Source organism: Vombatus ursinus, unplaced genomic scaffold (genome assembly GCF_900497805.2).
Source record: "Vombatus ursinus unplaced genomic scaffold, bare-nosed wombat genome assembly UNPS02014832.1, whole genome shotgun sequence".
Lineage (NCBI taxonomy): Eukaryota > Metazoa > Chordata > Mammalia > Diprotodontia > Vombatidae > Vombatus > Vombatus ursinus.
In genome coordinates, this window is record NW_020954610.1 from 1,733,728 (window position 1) to 1,747,101 (window position 13,374).

A 13,374-nucleotide genomic window follows, 5' to 3' on the forward strand; every position below is an offset into this window, starting at 1 on the left:
CCTTTCATGGTCCATTGTAGATGCTCAATACTGACTGGGGCTTCCCAGCCAGGTCTCATAGTATATACCTACTCATACCAAGACCCACATAGGTGAAATTGCCATTAACTGGTTCTTCACTTTAGTAACCTCTAGGAATAATGAGGGGAGGGGTATGTGTTGTGTGTATGTGTGTGTAGGGACATAAAGTTTTCTTACATGCAGGAAGCAGGTATTAAAGAGCCTGAGATCCTCCAACAATCTAAGCAGATTGGTCAGTGGCCTATTCTTTGATTTGATTAACAATATGAAGTCACTTAGCCTCTCAAGACCTTAGTGCCCTCAAATATCAAATAATGGTTTCTTAATTGCCTGGCAATTCAAAAATTATATGAAGGCACTTGCTGCAATCCCAAAAAATGTAAGCAGCCCTCCCTTCTAAAAAACCTCTCCAAAAAACAAGTCATTACTTACAGCTCAGTCAAGAAGAGATGACGGAAATGCTTCCTAGACAAACTTGTCAATTTGTTCTTGGTGAAATTGCTGTAAGAAATCAAAATAATTTAATGTGAATTTAAAACATAAATGCATTTCAGGATTAAAGTGTCAAACTCATGATTTCTCAAAATATTTTATTTAATTATTTGAAATGGCTTCCTAGTCTCTAATCTAATCTTTATTTCATTTGCAAAGAGCATATATAAAGTCCCCTCCCCCTTTTTATCCCAACTCACCAGTTTGGAAAAGTTGACATTTCCTGTTACTCTTTTACCTTTTCTTTTATACCAATAGTCTTTTCTACCCCTATGTAGATAAAGAAATCATTTAGATACTCTAATAAATATCTGCAATAATCCTCAAGGAATAAGAGAAGAATCCAAAGAAAGTGTTCTTTCTTAACGCAATTGAAATATATTAACAATTAGGAACATCATTTATACTTAACACTTACATAGTACACATGTACATAGTACATAACACATATACTTCACACTTACATAGTACTTACTATAGCCAAAATATTCCAAGTTCCTATTTAAATTTGGCCCATGCCTCTAAGGAAAAAAGGGGATCATAGCAGCTTAGATTGAGATCTGGAAGGTTGTCTGATGGAATCCCCTCCTTTTATAAATGAGAAACTGATGCCAAAAGGGTCCATGATACATACACACACACACACACACACACACACACACACACACACACACTCAAGGTTAAAAAGGGCTAGCCTAGATCATCTCTAATAGTTTATGAATCCATGAGTCCTTGCCCACAGGTTCCTAAACTCTCCTGACAATGGACCTTAATAGTATCCATCCATTATCAAATGAAAAATTAGGGGTTTTTTTGTAATAAAACTGAAGTCATGGGGACATTGCCTTCAAAAGTCTTTTTATTCCATTAGATATTGCTTCCTGTGATTAGGGCATAGGACCCAGAGGGATGAATTTTGAAACACTAGCCACTATGGGAATTTTAAGTTTTGATTTCTATAAAACATGTCCAAATTTTAGGGCTCTGGGTGTGTATATAAGTATTAACTAAAAATAAGCAAATTATATTTATAAAAATCAATAGTCACATTGTACTAAAATAGTCCCAAGTCCCAATATTTTTGGTGGAGAGAGAGAGGATCAGACCTGTTCTTCATCAGAACAAGGAACTCTCTATGTAGACACACCTTCAACCACTGTAAAGGAATGCCAGTGGTGTGCTGGTAAATACTTAACAACCAGCTCTCTGGATTAATAGGTATCATTAACACTCTCTCCATCATTTTCTTAAGTCTAGAAAATCAGTAAGACAATAAATCATTCCCTATTTTGTAGCATTTGCTGATTTTCAAGGTGCAAATGCTCACACTGATAATTTAACAATTGACTTCTGAACCAATTTGAGCAGGCTCCAGTGCATCCATGAGAAATATTTACACTATAAATATTTACACCTTTTCATCTTAGTAGGTTGTCTGGGACACTGACTTGCTCAGAGTCACCTAGCCAGTATGGATCAGAGTCAGGACCTGAAGCCAGGTTCTGTGAGGCCAGCTCTCCGTAGCCACACATCCTATTCAACCACCCACACTGCCTCCCTACATTTAGGTAAACCACTTGGCTTCTTAGCATCTGTTTCCTGCTCAAAACTTAGTGAATTATGGAAATACTGAATACCTTATCAGACCCTTAGACTGGGAAAAGACCTTAGAGGACTTGTTCAACTCAGTACAGCTGCTTCATGCATCCTATTGCAAGGAACAGTATCTACCCCCAAATGGGTATCCAACTTCTGCCTGAATGCTTCCAGGGACAAGTAACTTCCTAATTCTGGGTGTTTCATCATTCTAAATTCCATTATTGGCATTGAAACTGGCTTAGTATTTTATAGATAAAATTAGGCTGTTCCCTAGATGATGATGGTCTGAATAATGAATCTCCTACCAAGTAATAAAGCATAGATGCTAATAGGTGGCTTATGTCTACGAATAGTTAGAGATTACCTATCCAGGCAGCTTCTGCAGGTGAAGCATAAAGAAAATGGCAACTAAAATATTTCGTTAGACAAGAACATATAAAAGTCCAGATGCTGCACAGGTAAAATTTGGTGCTATGTCCATTTTTCACTTAATTTTATAATTATACTATCCAAACCACCACCAAGAACACTAGTGTATATCCTTTCTGATGAGCTTCCATCTTCTCCCTCCAAACTGTTTGCAAACTATTCACCCATATGAATTTTTTTTAATTGCAAAACAGGCCCACATAAAACTTTTCTTTCTTTTTAAAAAGTGAATTAAGAATAGCTTTTCTTTGACCAAATGAACTTGAAAAGTTTGTCTGTCTTTTTCTTGATCTGTAAGACAGAGACATTTTAATTCTCATCAAAAATTGTTCTTCCTCCGCCAAAAGCAGACCCTCCCCAGGAGGGAAAATGGTTAAAATGTAAGAGAATGAGAGAAAAACTATTTTCTTTTTCCCCCTAAACTTCTCGCTATCTGCTGAGAAGCCACCAGGCAATAGGAACAGCACATTCTGTAGGGTTGCCAAAAGCACAGTGTAGATTAGTACTACGGGCCAACGTATGATATGACTTTCATGAACTATACTTATTATTATAGCCAAAAGTAAAAGAGAAAGGGGGCAGGGGAGACAGAAAGAAAGAGATAAAAAGAGGCGGATGAAGGGAGAGGGAGAGACAATGACAGAGACCGAGAGAGAAACCAACAAACCTCTTACTGTTTGGTTACACAGCCGTACTAAGGAGCTAATTAATTAGCACCTTCTGAAAGGTCTCTCTAAAATAAAATCACTAGCATTATTCATAGCCCCTAAAGTTATCCTGAGCTTTTGGGTTCTGGCATGGATTTCAGTGACCAGAAGAATGTATCAACTTATCTAGATGTAGTGTTCCCATCCTGAAAGCAAACATGACTATAAATGCCCAGGCCAATTACTGTGATATGCCAAACATGAGAGCAGAAGAGGAGGGGGAGGGGAAGAGGAAAGAATCCAATTTGTATTCCTTCAAGATATAATTTGGAATGAAATGTCTTAAGTGCATGTTTTTAGCTCCGGGCATTTTCTCTGGCTGTCCCCAAGCCTAGACTGTTCTCCCTTCCCAACTCCACCTACTGGCTTCCCTGATCTCCTTTAAGTCCCAGCTAAAATCTCATCTTTTCCAGGAAGCCTTTCCCAACCCCTTTTAATTCTAGTGCCTTCCCTCTGTTAATGACTTCCTATTTAACCTGCATATAATTTACTTTGTATATATTTGTTTGCATGTTTTATCTCCCATTAGATGGTAAGCTCCTTGAGAGCAAGCCTGTTTTTTTTTCAGTTCTTTTTGCATCCCCAGTCATTAGCACAGTGCCTGGCATGCAGTAAGTGCTTAATAAATGTTTATTGATTGATTAATTTTCAAGTTAGTAATGAAATCCTCTGACTAGTATTATTAAGAAGAAGAGATCATTCCACTAATATTTTTGGTACAAGTTTCTTAATCAGATATTTGTCCCTCACCGTGCCAACCTACACCACCTTACAAAGTTATCCAGTGGTGGTAGCACAAGTTGTGGCATGAGGACTCCAATTCAATTGAACAATCATTTATTAGGCTCCTACTATGTTCATAGCACTATATTAAACATTGGAACCTCAGACAGACTGAGACCTTGGAAAGATCTTAGCTTAAAAAGGCTAAGATCTCTCACTGCCTCTGGGGCCATCTCTAGTCATCATGACCTATGTCTCGCCACTGGACTCAGATGAACCTGGAGGAGAGAGTGTGACAGAAGACTTTGCACAGCCCTACTTCACTTAAATACAATTCATTTGTAAGTCATTGATGTCATTGGTCCTCTTCCAGAATGAAGGATAAACAACAATTTGTAAGTAGTAGTAGCTTTCCCACTGAGCACCCAACTGGCCACTTCCAGTTGGACAATTCCTTCCTTCCTCCCTCCCTCCCTCCCTTCCTCCCCTTCCCTCTGTCCACATGGGGAATCATGCTCTTACATGTGGGTGCTCTACCCAAAGGAATATAAATTTTGATTGCTGAAACTTCACAGGATATTTTGGAGTTTGGGGGCTAGGTTTTTCCCCTCTTCCCTACTTATTTATTCTATCTTTTTTTAAAAAACTGGGAAAATAACTCTTTTGTCCCATGTAGTTTCATTTATGATTTCTTGAAATAGAGCTCTGCAAAATCAGCCTTTGCTAAAGCCCATTGGGATTCAAATGGAGCTACTTGACCATGCTTTAAACCCAAATCACTCTGGCTCTCACTGATTGGCCAAAAATAGGTCCCAGCCCAAGCCTGATTTGGTCATTGGGTTTTGATGGCTCAAAGTGAGTGCAAATATCAAATCTTCCCCTCTCAGTTTGATTTTTTTTTTTTGAGTAGGCAAACTAAAAGACATCTTTTGCCTTATTTCTTACTTAACCTTAAATCACTGAATGGGTGTTGCCTCAGACAAATTAAGACCTGGGAAAGACCTTAGCTTAAAAAGGCCAATGTCTCCCACTGCATCTGGAACCATACCCAGTCATCCTGACCTATAGCTTACTACTGGACTTCGATGACCTTGTAAGAGAAAGTGAGGCTCATGACTTGCACAGCTCTGCCTCACTTAAATCCAATTCACTTGTAAGTCAAGACATCACCTTTCTGATGTCATTGGTCCTCTTCAAGAATGAAGGACAAACAACGACACTAAACAACAGAGATGTACGGACAAAGAGAGAAATGGTCCCTGCCCTTAGCAGTCCCTACTATTCTGAGGAGGCCAACCTATTTATCTTTACTCTCTCATCTAAGTCAAAAGTTGCTACTGAGATCTGTGCACTCATGATTAAAATGGATCTTCCTGTTCTCCCAAACTTATAGGCTTCATTTTTGTGAAAAGCATTTTGCATCATATACATAGATGATGCTTTCCACCATTTTTTTCATTTTTACAATCTTGCTGCTTGCTTCCTTGTATAATTGAAAATAATTACTATTATCAATGGAATATCTATAGTTTATTCTGTGAATTTGTGGTATATTCAACCTTCTAGTGGGGCATGTTGGTGTATGCCGGTAATCCCTGTTACTGGGCAAGGCTAAGGCTAATTGGTAGCTCGAGTCAGTGAATTCTGAGGTGCAACAGGACTTAAGCTGATGAGGTACCATCACTAAACCACAAGTATAGTGATCCTCTAGGAACAAAGGGCCACCAGATTACCTGAGAAGAAGCAAATTGGTCCAGCTTAGAAAAACAGATCAAGTTAAAGTTTCCACACTGATCAATATTAGCATCTGGTCTATGAGTGACCACTGCTTTTATAGTCTACATGAGACAGAAAGATCAAATCTTTAAGAAGAACAGTAGTAATCATGATAATTTTTAAAATATTCAGTCTTCCACATATTGGCATTTTAGGAAACTTGATCCTTGTCTGTCTTATCTAAATTTTCTGCTTTAAATTTCAAACTCTTCAAAGGGCTGTAAGTAGATCTTTAGATTCATTTCAGTCACGTAAAGACAACCACTTAATATATTTTATTGCTCTAATCATTCTGCTATATATTGTTAAATGTAAAATACCTTACTAGCTGCGTAACCCTGGGCAAGTCACTTAACCCTGATTGCCTCACAAAAAAAAAAAAAAAAAAGATGCACTGCAGGACTAAAAACCATAATGTTTAAACAAAACAATGCAACAACAGGGAGACAGGCTTAGAACCAGGAAGACCTGAGTTTGACTCCTGCCTCCGTATACTTAATGTGTCCCAGAGTAAGTTATATAACTTCTGTAGGCCTCATGTCCCCAAGTGTAAAATGAGGCAGTTAAGCACAATAAACTCCAAGGTCCCTTGCAGCTCCTGTGGTACTAAGTGGATTGACTGGTCAGCAGAATGAATAAGCCCACTACTGTTAGCTATAGATCTCAGCTTATGACCACTACTCTAGAAAAAAGTGATGTGTTTGGCAAAACAGCTAGTTAAATGGCACTGTTGAGTAATTTGGGTCTAAGGTCAGTTGTAATGAAAATGCCAGAACCCAACTATTGAGGTCATTAATTACACTTAAGTGATTGTATTAGAGCATTCTGACTTTTCCTTCTATCCAACTAATCTGTTGTTTATGTTATCAAAGCCTACGCAGGCATCAGATGTGTACAGGCAAACTGATGGCCCAGCAGCTGCCAAAAAAGTATTCAGAGGAAATGTGTTAATAAAGTTCCTTGGTCTTATCTTACTGTTTACTTTCTATTTTATACATTAATGCTATAAACTTCATTTTCAAAGAAGCATCGTTTTCTCTGACTCCTACAAAACATGAATGAAGTTGCGATATTTTGCTTTGTAAAAATCAGGGTTGCCGCACAATAAACAAATGTCCATGAAACATCCAGTCAACAGAATCTAAAAGAGATCACTCTGCAAGTGACTCAGATTTCAACCTTCCTTTAATAACGCCATGCTAAGCATCACTTCCTAAAAGTAGAATTTAAAGCTGGACTCGGAATTCGGGCGACCTGAGTTCAAGATCCTCCTCTAACAAATTGTAGCTATGTGACCCTGAGCAAGTGACCTAATCTCTCAGGGCCCCAGGAAACTCTCTAAAACTGTAAATTATAAAACACTCACTGCTCTATTTTGGCATAAGGAGTTTTGGTTCCCTACACCAGAGCTATCAAATATCCAGCCCCAAAAATACTCCATGGTAAGCCCAAACTAGATAAAAATGTAATTGGGAAATATTTAACAAAATAAATGAAAATACAATAAAATATAGATAACATTAATATGTGGTTTTCTTAGTCAATGTGTGACCTTCAGAGATTTTTATGTATTATTTAGTGGACCCCATTTCTATTTGGGTTTTGACATCAGTACCCTACAACAATAAAATCACAGGTCTGAACACAAAATAAAAAATAAAGGTAAAAGGCTGGTATGTTAGTTATTTGCATGGCATAAACTTAATTTAGCCTATATTCATTCACCTTCCAAAAATAATTTGACAAAGGCACAACAGGGAAAATTGGGAATGAGGGAGTCAAGAAGTATGATTAGAAGCAACCCTGTATAAATACCCTCTTGCTGCCGCTGTGAAGACCCAGGATGTGGTAATAAGACGTTTCCTAAAGGGAAAATACCTTTTCAGTCTGGTCACAAGGGGAGAACCTCTGCATCAAAGAAGAAACTTCTTGGGGAAAGCCATAACTTATTGACTCTAGGCCATCATCTCACAGGAACAGGCAGTAAACACCCTGCTAATAGTTTCCATTTTCTACATTTCTATTTCACTATAGTCAGCTATACATCAACTTGACTACACCAAAGCACTCTATCTTTTTAATGAGCCTCTAAGCCTTCTCCTTGCCTGCTGATTGATTCTCCCTTCCTCTTTTATCAATGCACTACAGGTGGTTCTAGGAAAATGAAGGTAGTTGTGAAAAGCCCAGTGCAGAGAAATGACCATTAGTGTTAGTGCTCCAAGTCCATTTCTCCCCCAATGCAAAAAGTTTTTCTTCCAAGGAACATATAAAGATTCCAGAGAAAAGAATCAAGGAGTCTCTATTGGGAAACAGTTTTCACATGAGACTCTGCCAATTGGCTTCAGCTCAATACAACACAGAAATGACCCAGAAGTTCAAGAAGGAGAATAAACAGGCTGCTTCTAATACCCTTCTAGTATATTCCCCAAAATATAACGAAATAAGAGCAGATGCTTGTAGGTCATTATCACAGTTATGCTAATCTTTTCAAAAAAAAAGTTTTCAGGTCTTGATTGGGAGAAAAGGGAGGAAAACAGAGGCTAGAGAAGAGTTGTATCTGTTATATACCAGAAAGCAACAGAATTAACTTTTACTCACATGTATTGCAGATTGGGATTTTTCAGAAAGGCTTGAAGAGCCACTGTTCTTAGACCCGATTCCACCACCGTTCTACAGAAACAAATTGCACAAGTATTAGTATCCAATGAGCATAAATTACAACAAAAACAAAAATAAAAGATCTGGGACAGAATGTGGCAATTTGAGTACTCACAGATTTTTCAGCCCCACATATCCTTCCAGGTCATCTTCAGTGATGGACACTAACCTTGGCTGTTTTGCAATATAACTGTAACAAAATACAGAGATAAATTTCTAAATCGGTAGTCTTTTTGACATTTCAAATGGCTTATCCAAATTTTTCTAGCTGCAACACAAAAGAAATCAAGAAGAGAAAGAAGCAAGCTTTTCATTCAAATATTTCAGACCAAGCAGGCCTTCTGCCCTAACACTACCACCATGTTGCTAGATTGTAAATTCCCTGAGGGCAGGAGCTCTGTCTGATTTATCTTTATCTCTCCAACACTGCCACCCAAGTGTATCACACTTACCCAAAGGAGGCACTTTATGTTTGGCGAATGTTTTTAATAAATTAGGAAGGAAATAATGCTAATGATTGAATAATCAGAATCTGGACAATGACATAGAAAATTCCAAGGAGGCACAATTACCAGGAAGCTGTTCTTTCAAATTTCTGAGCTCACTCCTCAGGCTTAACAAGGACAGCTTACATTACTTTTTAAGGTACCAAGAAGCCATAAGAAACCGAATACATATGTATATAAATGTATGTGTGCAATATATATGTAATATATATGTTTGTATACACATACACGTGTGTATTAGGTATATATAGTACATATTTATATGTGTATGTGCATGTATACATATACATATATTGCATGTATACAGACACACACATACACACACGCAGGCACACAAACTAAATATATAACCACTAGTCATGTCTCAAAAGCACCAGGGTTACCTATTCATTCTCATCATAACAGCTAAAAGAACACTTCAAATGAGATAGTACTTGTAAAAGAGCTTTTAGCACAACACCTGGCACAGAGTAGGTCTATATAAATGCTTATTCCCTTCCCTATTTCCTAGTAAAATATCAACCTCATATCAGTATAACCAAATGAATGCATCATTTTCATTTATTTATTCATTTCATTTTACGTATTTATTTTTCTTTATTGAATAGAATGTAAATTCATTGTTGTCATTTTTGCCTTTGTTTTCATTGGGCCTAGTATAGTGCTGTGTATATAATAAGTACTTAATAAATGCTTTGTTAAATTGAGCTGAACTTCAACTCTAACCTTTGAATACATAAAATTTTTTTTAGGTATGAAAGAAAAATTTACATTGATTTCTTTTAATGTGATTCATAGTCTCATAAAACATTATTGTTATCCCAATAAATTATTATTAGCATACTATAAAATATTTTAAAAGCAGTATCAGGATACCCAAATATACATTTGACTCTAAAAAGTTTTAGAGCCAGTGATAAACTACTTTAATATGAAAAATAATTTTAAATTATGTAGAAAAGGCACGCACAAGCAATCTGCTAGGAACTGGGGTCTAAAGATCCAATCCCACCTCTGATATTTACTGCCTAATCTGACTTTGGCTAAATCATTTCCCTACACTTGGCTTCCATTTCCTCAACTATAAAATGAGGGGGTTGGAATTGATGACCTTTAAAGTTTTCTTCCAACTTTAGTTCTATGACCTATGATGGCACAGAGATTTGGAATCAGAAGACCTGGAGTTAAGACCAGTTTCTTCTGCTTACAATGATCTATGTGATGTGGGACAGGTCTCTTAATCTCTGTCTCAGTTTCCTCATTTGTAAAATGAGGCAGTTGGACTTGATTCTCTCTAAGGTTTCTAACAACTGTAAATCCCATGATACTCTGAGTTTCTCCATGAAGCTTACCCTGACCACTGAGATCTTTAAATTCAGCAAAAATTTATTGAGCTCCTATCGTATACAAAGAAATGTGCCAGGAGCTAAGTGGTACAAAAATATAAATGAAACAGCCCCTGTCCTCAAGAGGTTTATGTTCTACTGAGGGATACAATAGGTGCACAGATCTGTCAAGACACTGTCTTCTGAGGGTCTGTAGCACTAATATGACACATCCCACAAATGTTTTGTGTTGTAATTGTTTCTGCATGTATCATATCACCTACTAAGATTGTAAGAGACTATATTTTATACTTCTTGGTGATCCCATAGCATCTGGTACAAGGCCTTGAATAGATACCTAATAAATATCATCTGCTGGGGAAGAAAATGGTTCATTTTCTCACTGTCTCTTCCCTCTCCGGGTATCTTTTCTCTTTCCTCTCAGTAAATTCAGGCATTTGCTCTTTTACTCCACATCAAAATCTGCTCTCATACTCTTAATTTCCACTAAGGAATACACAAATGACTAGTGACTCCTTGAATTTTTTACTTCTTGGGACTTTTTAATGATGATGGAAGTCTTTGGTTAACTAGAAGGATTAAGTTTTGACAATGGGATCTGAAACATCAAATATTATAAGCCCTGCCCTACCTAGCTATGGTCCTCAGAGAGGCCCTAACACTTAATTGAGAAATATCCCAGCCTATAAAAAACAGGGAATGCCCACCTCCTTCATTAGTAGGCCAACATTTTACTTGACCTATAAGAAAAATGGGTAAGATAATTTTCATATTGAACCTGTATGCCATATAGGCATCTGGCACAACAGCTACAGGATATGTTCCTAAGTAGAAGATCCAACCTGAGGCCTTCTTTTAGTTAAATCTTTCAGTTAGTTTTTTTTGAAGTGTAGTCCTGAGAAAGTTCAACTGGGTCCACAGGCTGAATTACTGCTTAAAACAGAGGTTCCCAAACTTATTTGGCCTACCACCCCCTTAAAAAAATAACTCAGGACCCTCCTGGAAATCTACTTTCTTTAATCCTTTAATGTTTTTTTTTAATTCGCATCATTTCAAAAAATATATAAAATATATATTTTAAATGATGCATCTTAAATTTAATAATTTATTGTTAATTTGTGGGTTTTTTCCTGCATTGAAATTTTGATGACTCAATATTGAGTCATGTAACCATATAGCATCATATTGTAAACAAGTCATTATATGCACATATTCCTGCCAATGCATGCTAGACTTCCCACCAATGCACTACATACTCACCTGCCAACACTAGCTTGTTAAGACCTATTGGTGGACTTGACCACTGATTGGTTATAACTTGCATTTTGTGTGTTTATTTGGAAAATAATGTAATCACTATGCCTTTAACTCCATTATACAACACATAAACATGTACCATTTTTTGAAATTTTCTTCTCTTCTTTCTTTATGCTTCCACCGCCCCTTATTTTTATTCAATGCCACCCAATTGTACCTGTGGCTACTATCACCCCCCCTGGATTGTTCCAGCACCCCCCAGGGGACAGTATTACACACTTTGGGAACCTATGGTTAAACTATGGAGACATCTCAACTTCTAGTATATTATTTACATAAGATATTTATTTCTTTTAAAAACACATCAATAACTCCCTCTGATGTTTATCTCCAATTTATCCTGTATTTAGCTTGTTTATACATAGATGTTTGCATGTTGTCTCCCCCATTAGACTACAAGCTCCTCAAGAAGAGGGACTATCTTCTCCCTTTCTTTATATCATCAGTACTTAGCACAATGCTTGGTAGGTGCTTGATAAATGTTCATTGACTGACTGATAAAAACTGGATCCATTGGTCTATTAATTTTGTGAAATATTTTTGTTTGTTTGCTTATATTCCTTCCTCCCCTTTGTCCTTTTACTTAAGCCTTAAATTCCATTAACATCACTGGTAATATCCTTAATTATCCTTAACCTTAGCCCTACCTCCCAACAACTATATCCTATGTGTATCAAGTTAGGTCTTGGGCCTACCTTTATGTGAGTTAAAATGTATCCAAATAAAGACCTATCACTTTAACTATTTCTGGCCTATTTCTTTCTTTTATGAAACCTTCTTTAAGTTCTCAAACTTTCTTTATGGCCAGTTGAGTCAAGATAAAACATTTGTCCACCTTCAGTAAGATTCAAAAATATTCTTATACTTCTCAATACTCCTCAACCTAAATATAGCTTGACTTATCACAAAATAATACCTAAAAGTCATGGAAAACAAAATTATCTGGCAAATAAAACATGCATATTTATAAACAGTAAAGTTAAACAGCACTCCTCATTGCACCCCACCACGCATCTCACCCCTTCAGGAGTTGTCTACCTTCTCCATTCTGCCTTTCACCCCTTGCTAACCAATTAAAAAATGTATGCCATTAGAAATAAGAGAGATTAGTCTTTCAAAGTTGGTCATTTTTACAATGTTGTTATGGTATAAACTATCCTCTGTCTTTGCTCATTTCACTCCTCATCAGTTCACAAAAGTCTCCCCAAGTTTTAATGAAACCATCTCCTGCATCCTTTCTTCCAGCACAGTGGTATTCCATTATATTGAATGAAAGAAGACTATGGGTTGAATTGATACAAACTGTCCCAGAGGGCAGAAGTTGGAGGACTGAGTAAAAATAGCAAAGAAGCCCATTTAGGATTGGGTATAGAAGAATTTTCTAACAATTAGGGCGATCCAACAGTAGAATGGGTTGCTTCAAGAGGAAATGGATTCCTCCTCATGGGAGGTCTTTAAGCAAAAAGATGAATAACCACTTGTCTGGGAGTATATGGCCTCTGAGGTCCTTTTTCAACTCTGAGATTATGTGGTTTTGTGCATGTTCATTCTCTATTTACTGCAGATCAACAGGATAATCTTTGTATATTAAGGAATAGCACATTAATTTTATTTCGTTTATTTGTTAAATGAAAGTGTTTACCTTCTTTCTAAATTGGGATTGTAACAAAGCTCAGCTCTCTCTTAAGACCTGTTTATTATTTTGAAAAAGGAAGAAGTTGCTACTAAAGTACAGAAAAGCAGAGGTCAACTGTTTTAACCCCAAGTTTATCCTCTTGCTTTGTAGGGGGTGGCTCACCC

At 37.0% G+C, this 13,374-nt stretch overlaps 1 protein-coding gene across 3 annotated transcripts in view; it reads right to left on the reverse strand.

The window, feature by feature from the left end:
* The window catches only part of LOC114025659 (BDNF/NT-3 growth factors receptor-like), a 412,069-nt gene that overhangs the window by 351,799 nt on the left and 46,896 nt on the right, over positions 1-13,374 (reverse strand). For all 3 annotated transcript variants that reach the window (XM_027839136.1, XM_027839137.1, XM_027839138.1), the window contains exons 2-4: positions 8,521-8,595; positions 8,346-8,417; positions 454-522 (exon numbers count right to left, since the gene is read on the reverse strand). In XM_027839136.1, the coding sequence (XP_027694937.1) occupies positions 454-522; positions 8,346-8,417; positions 8,521-8,595 (216 nt within the window). The remainder of the gene's footprint in view (positions 1-453; positions 523-8,345; positions 8,418-8,520; positions 8,596-13,374) is intronic.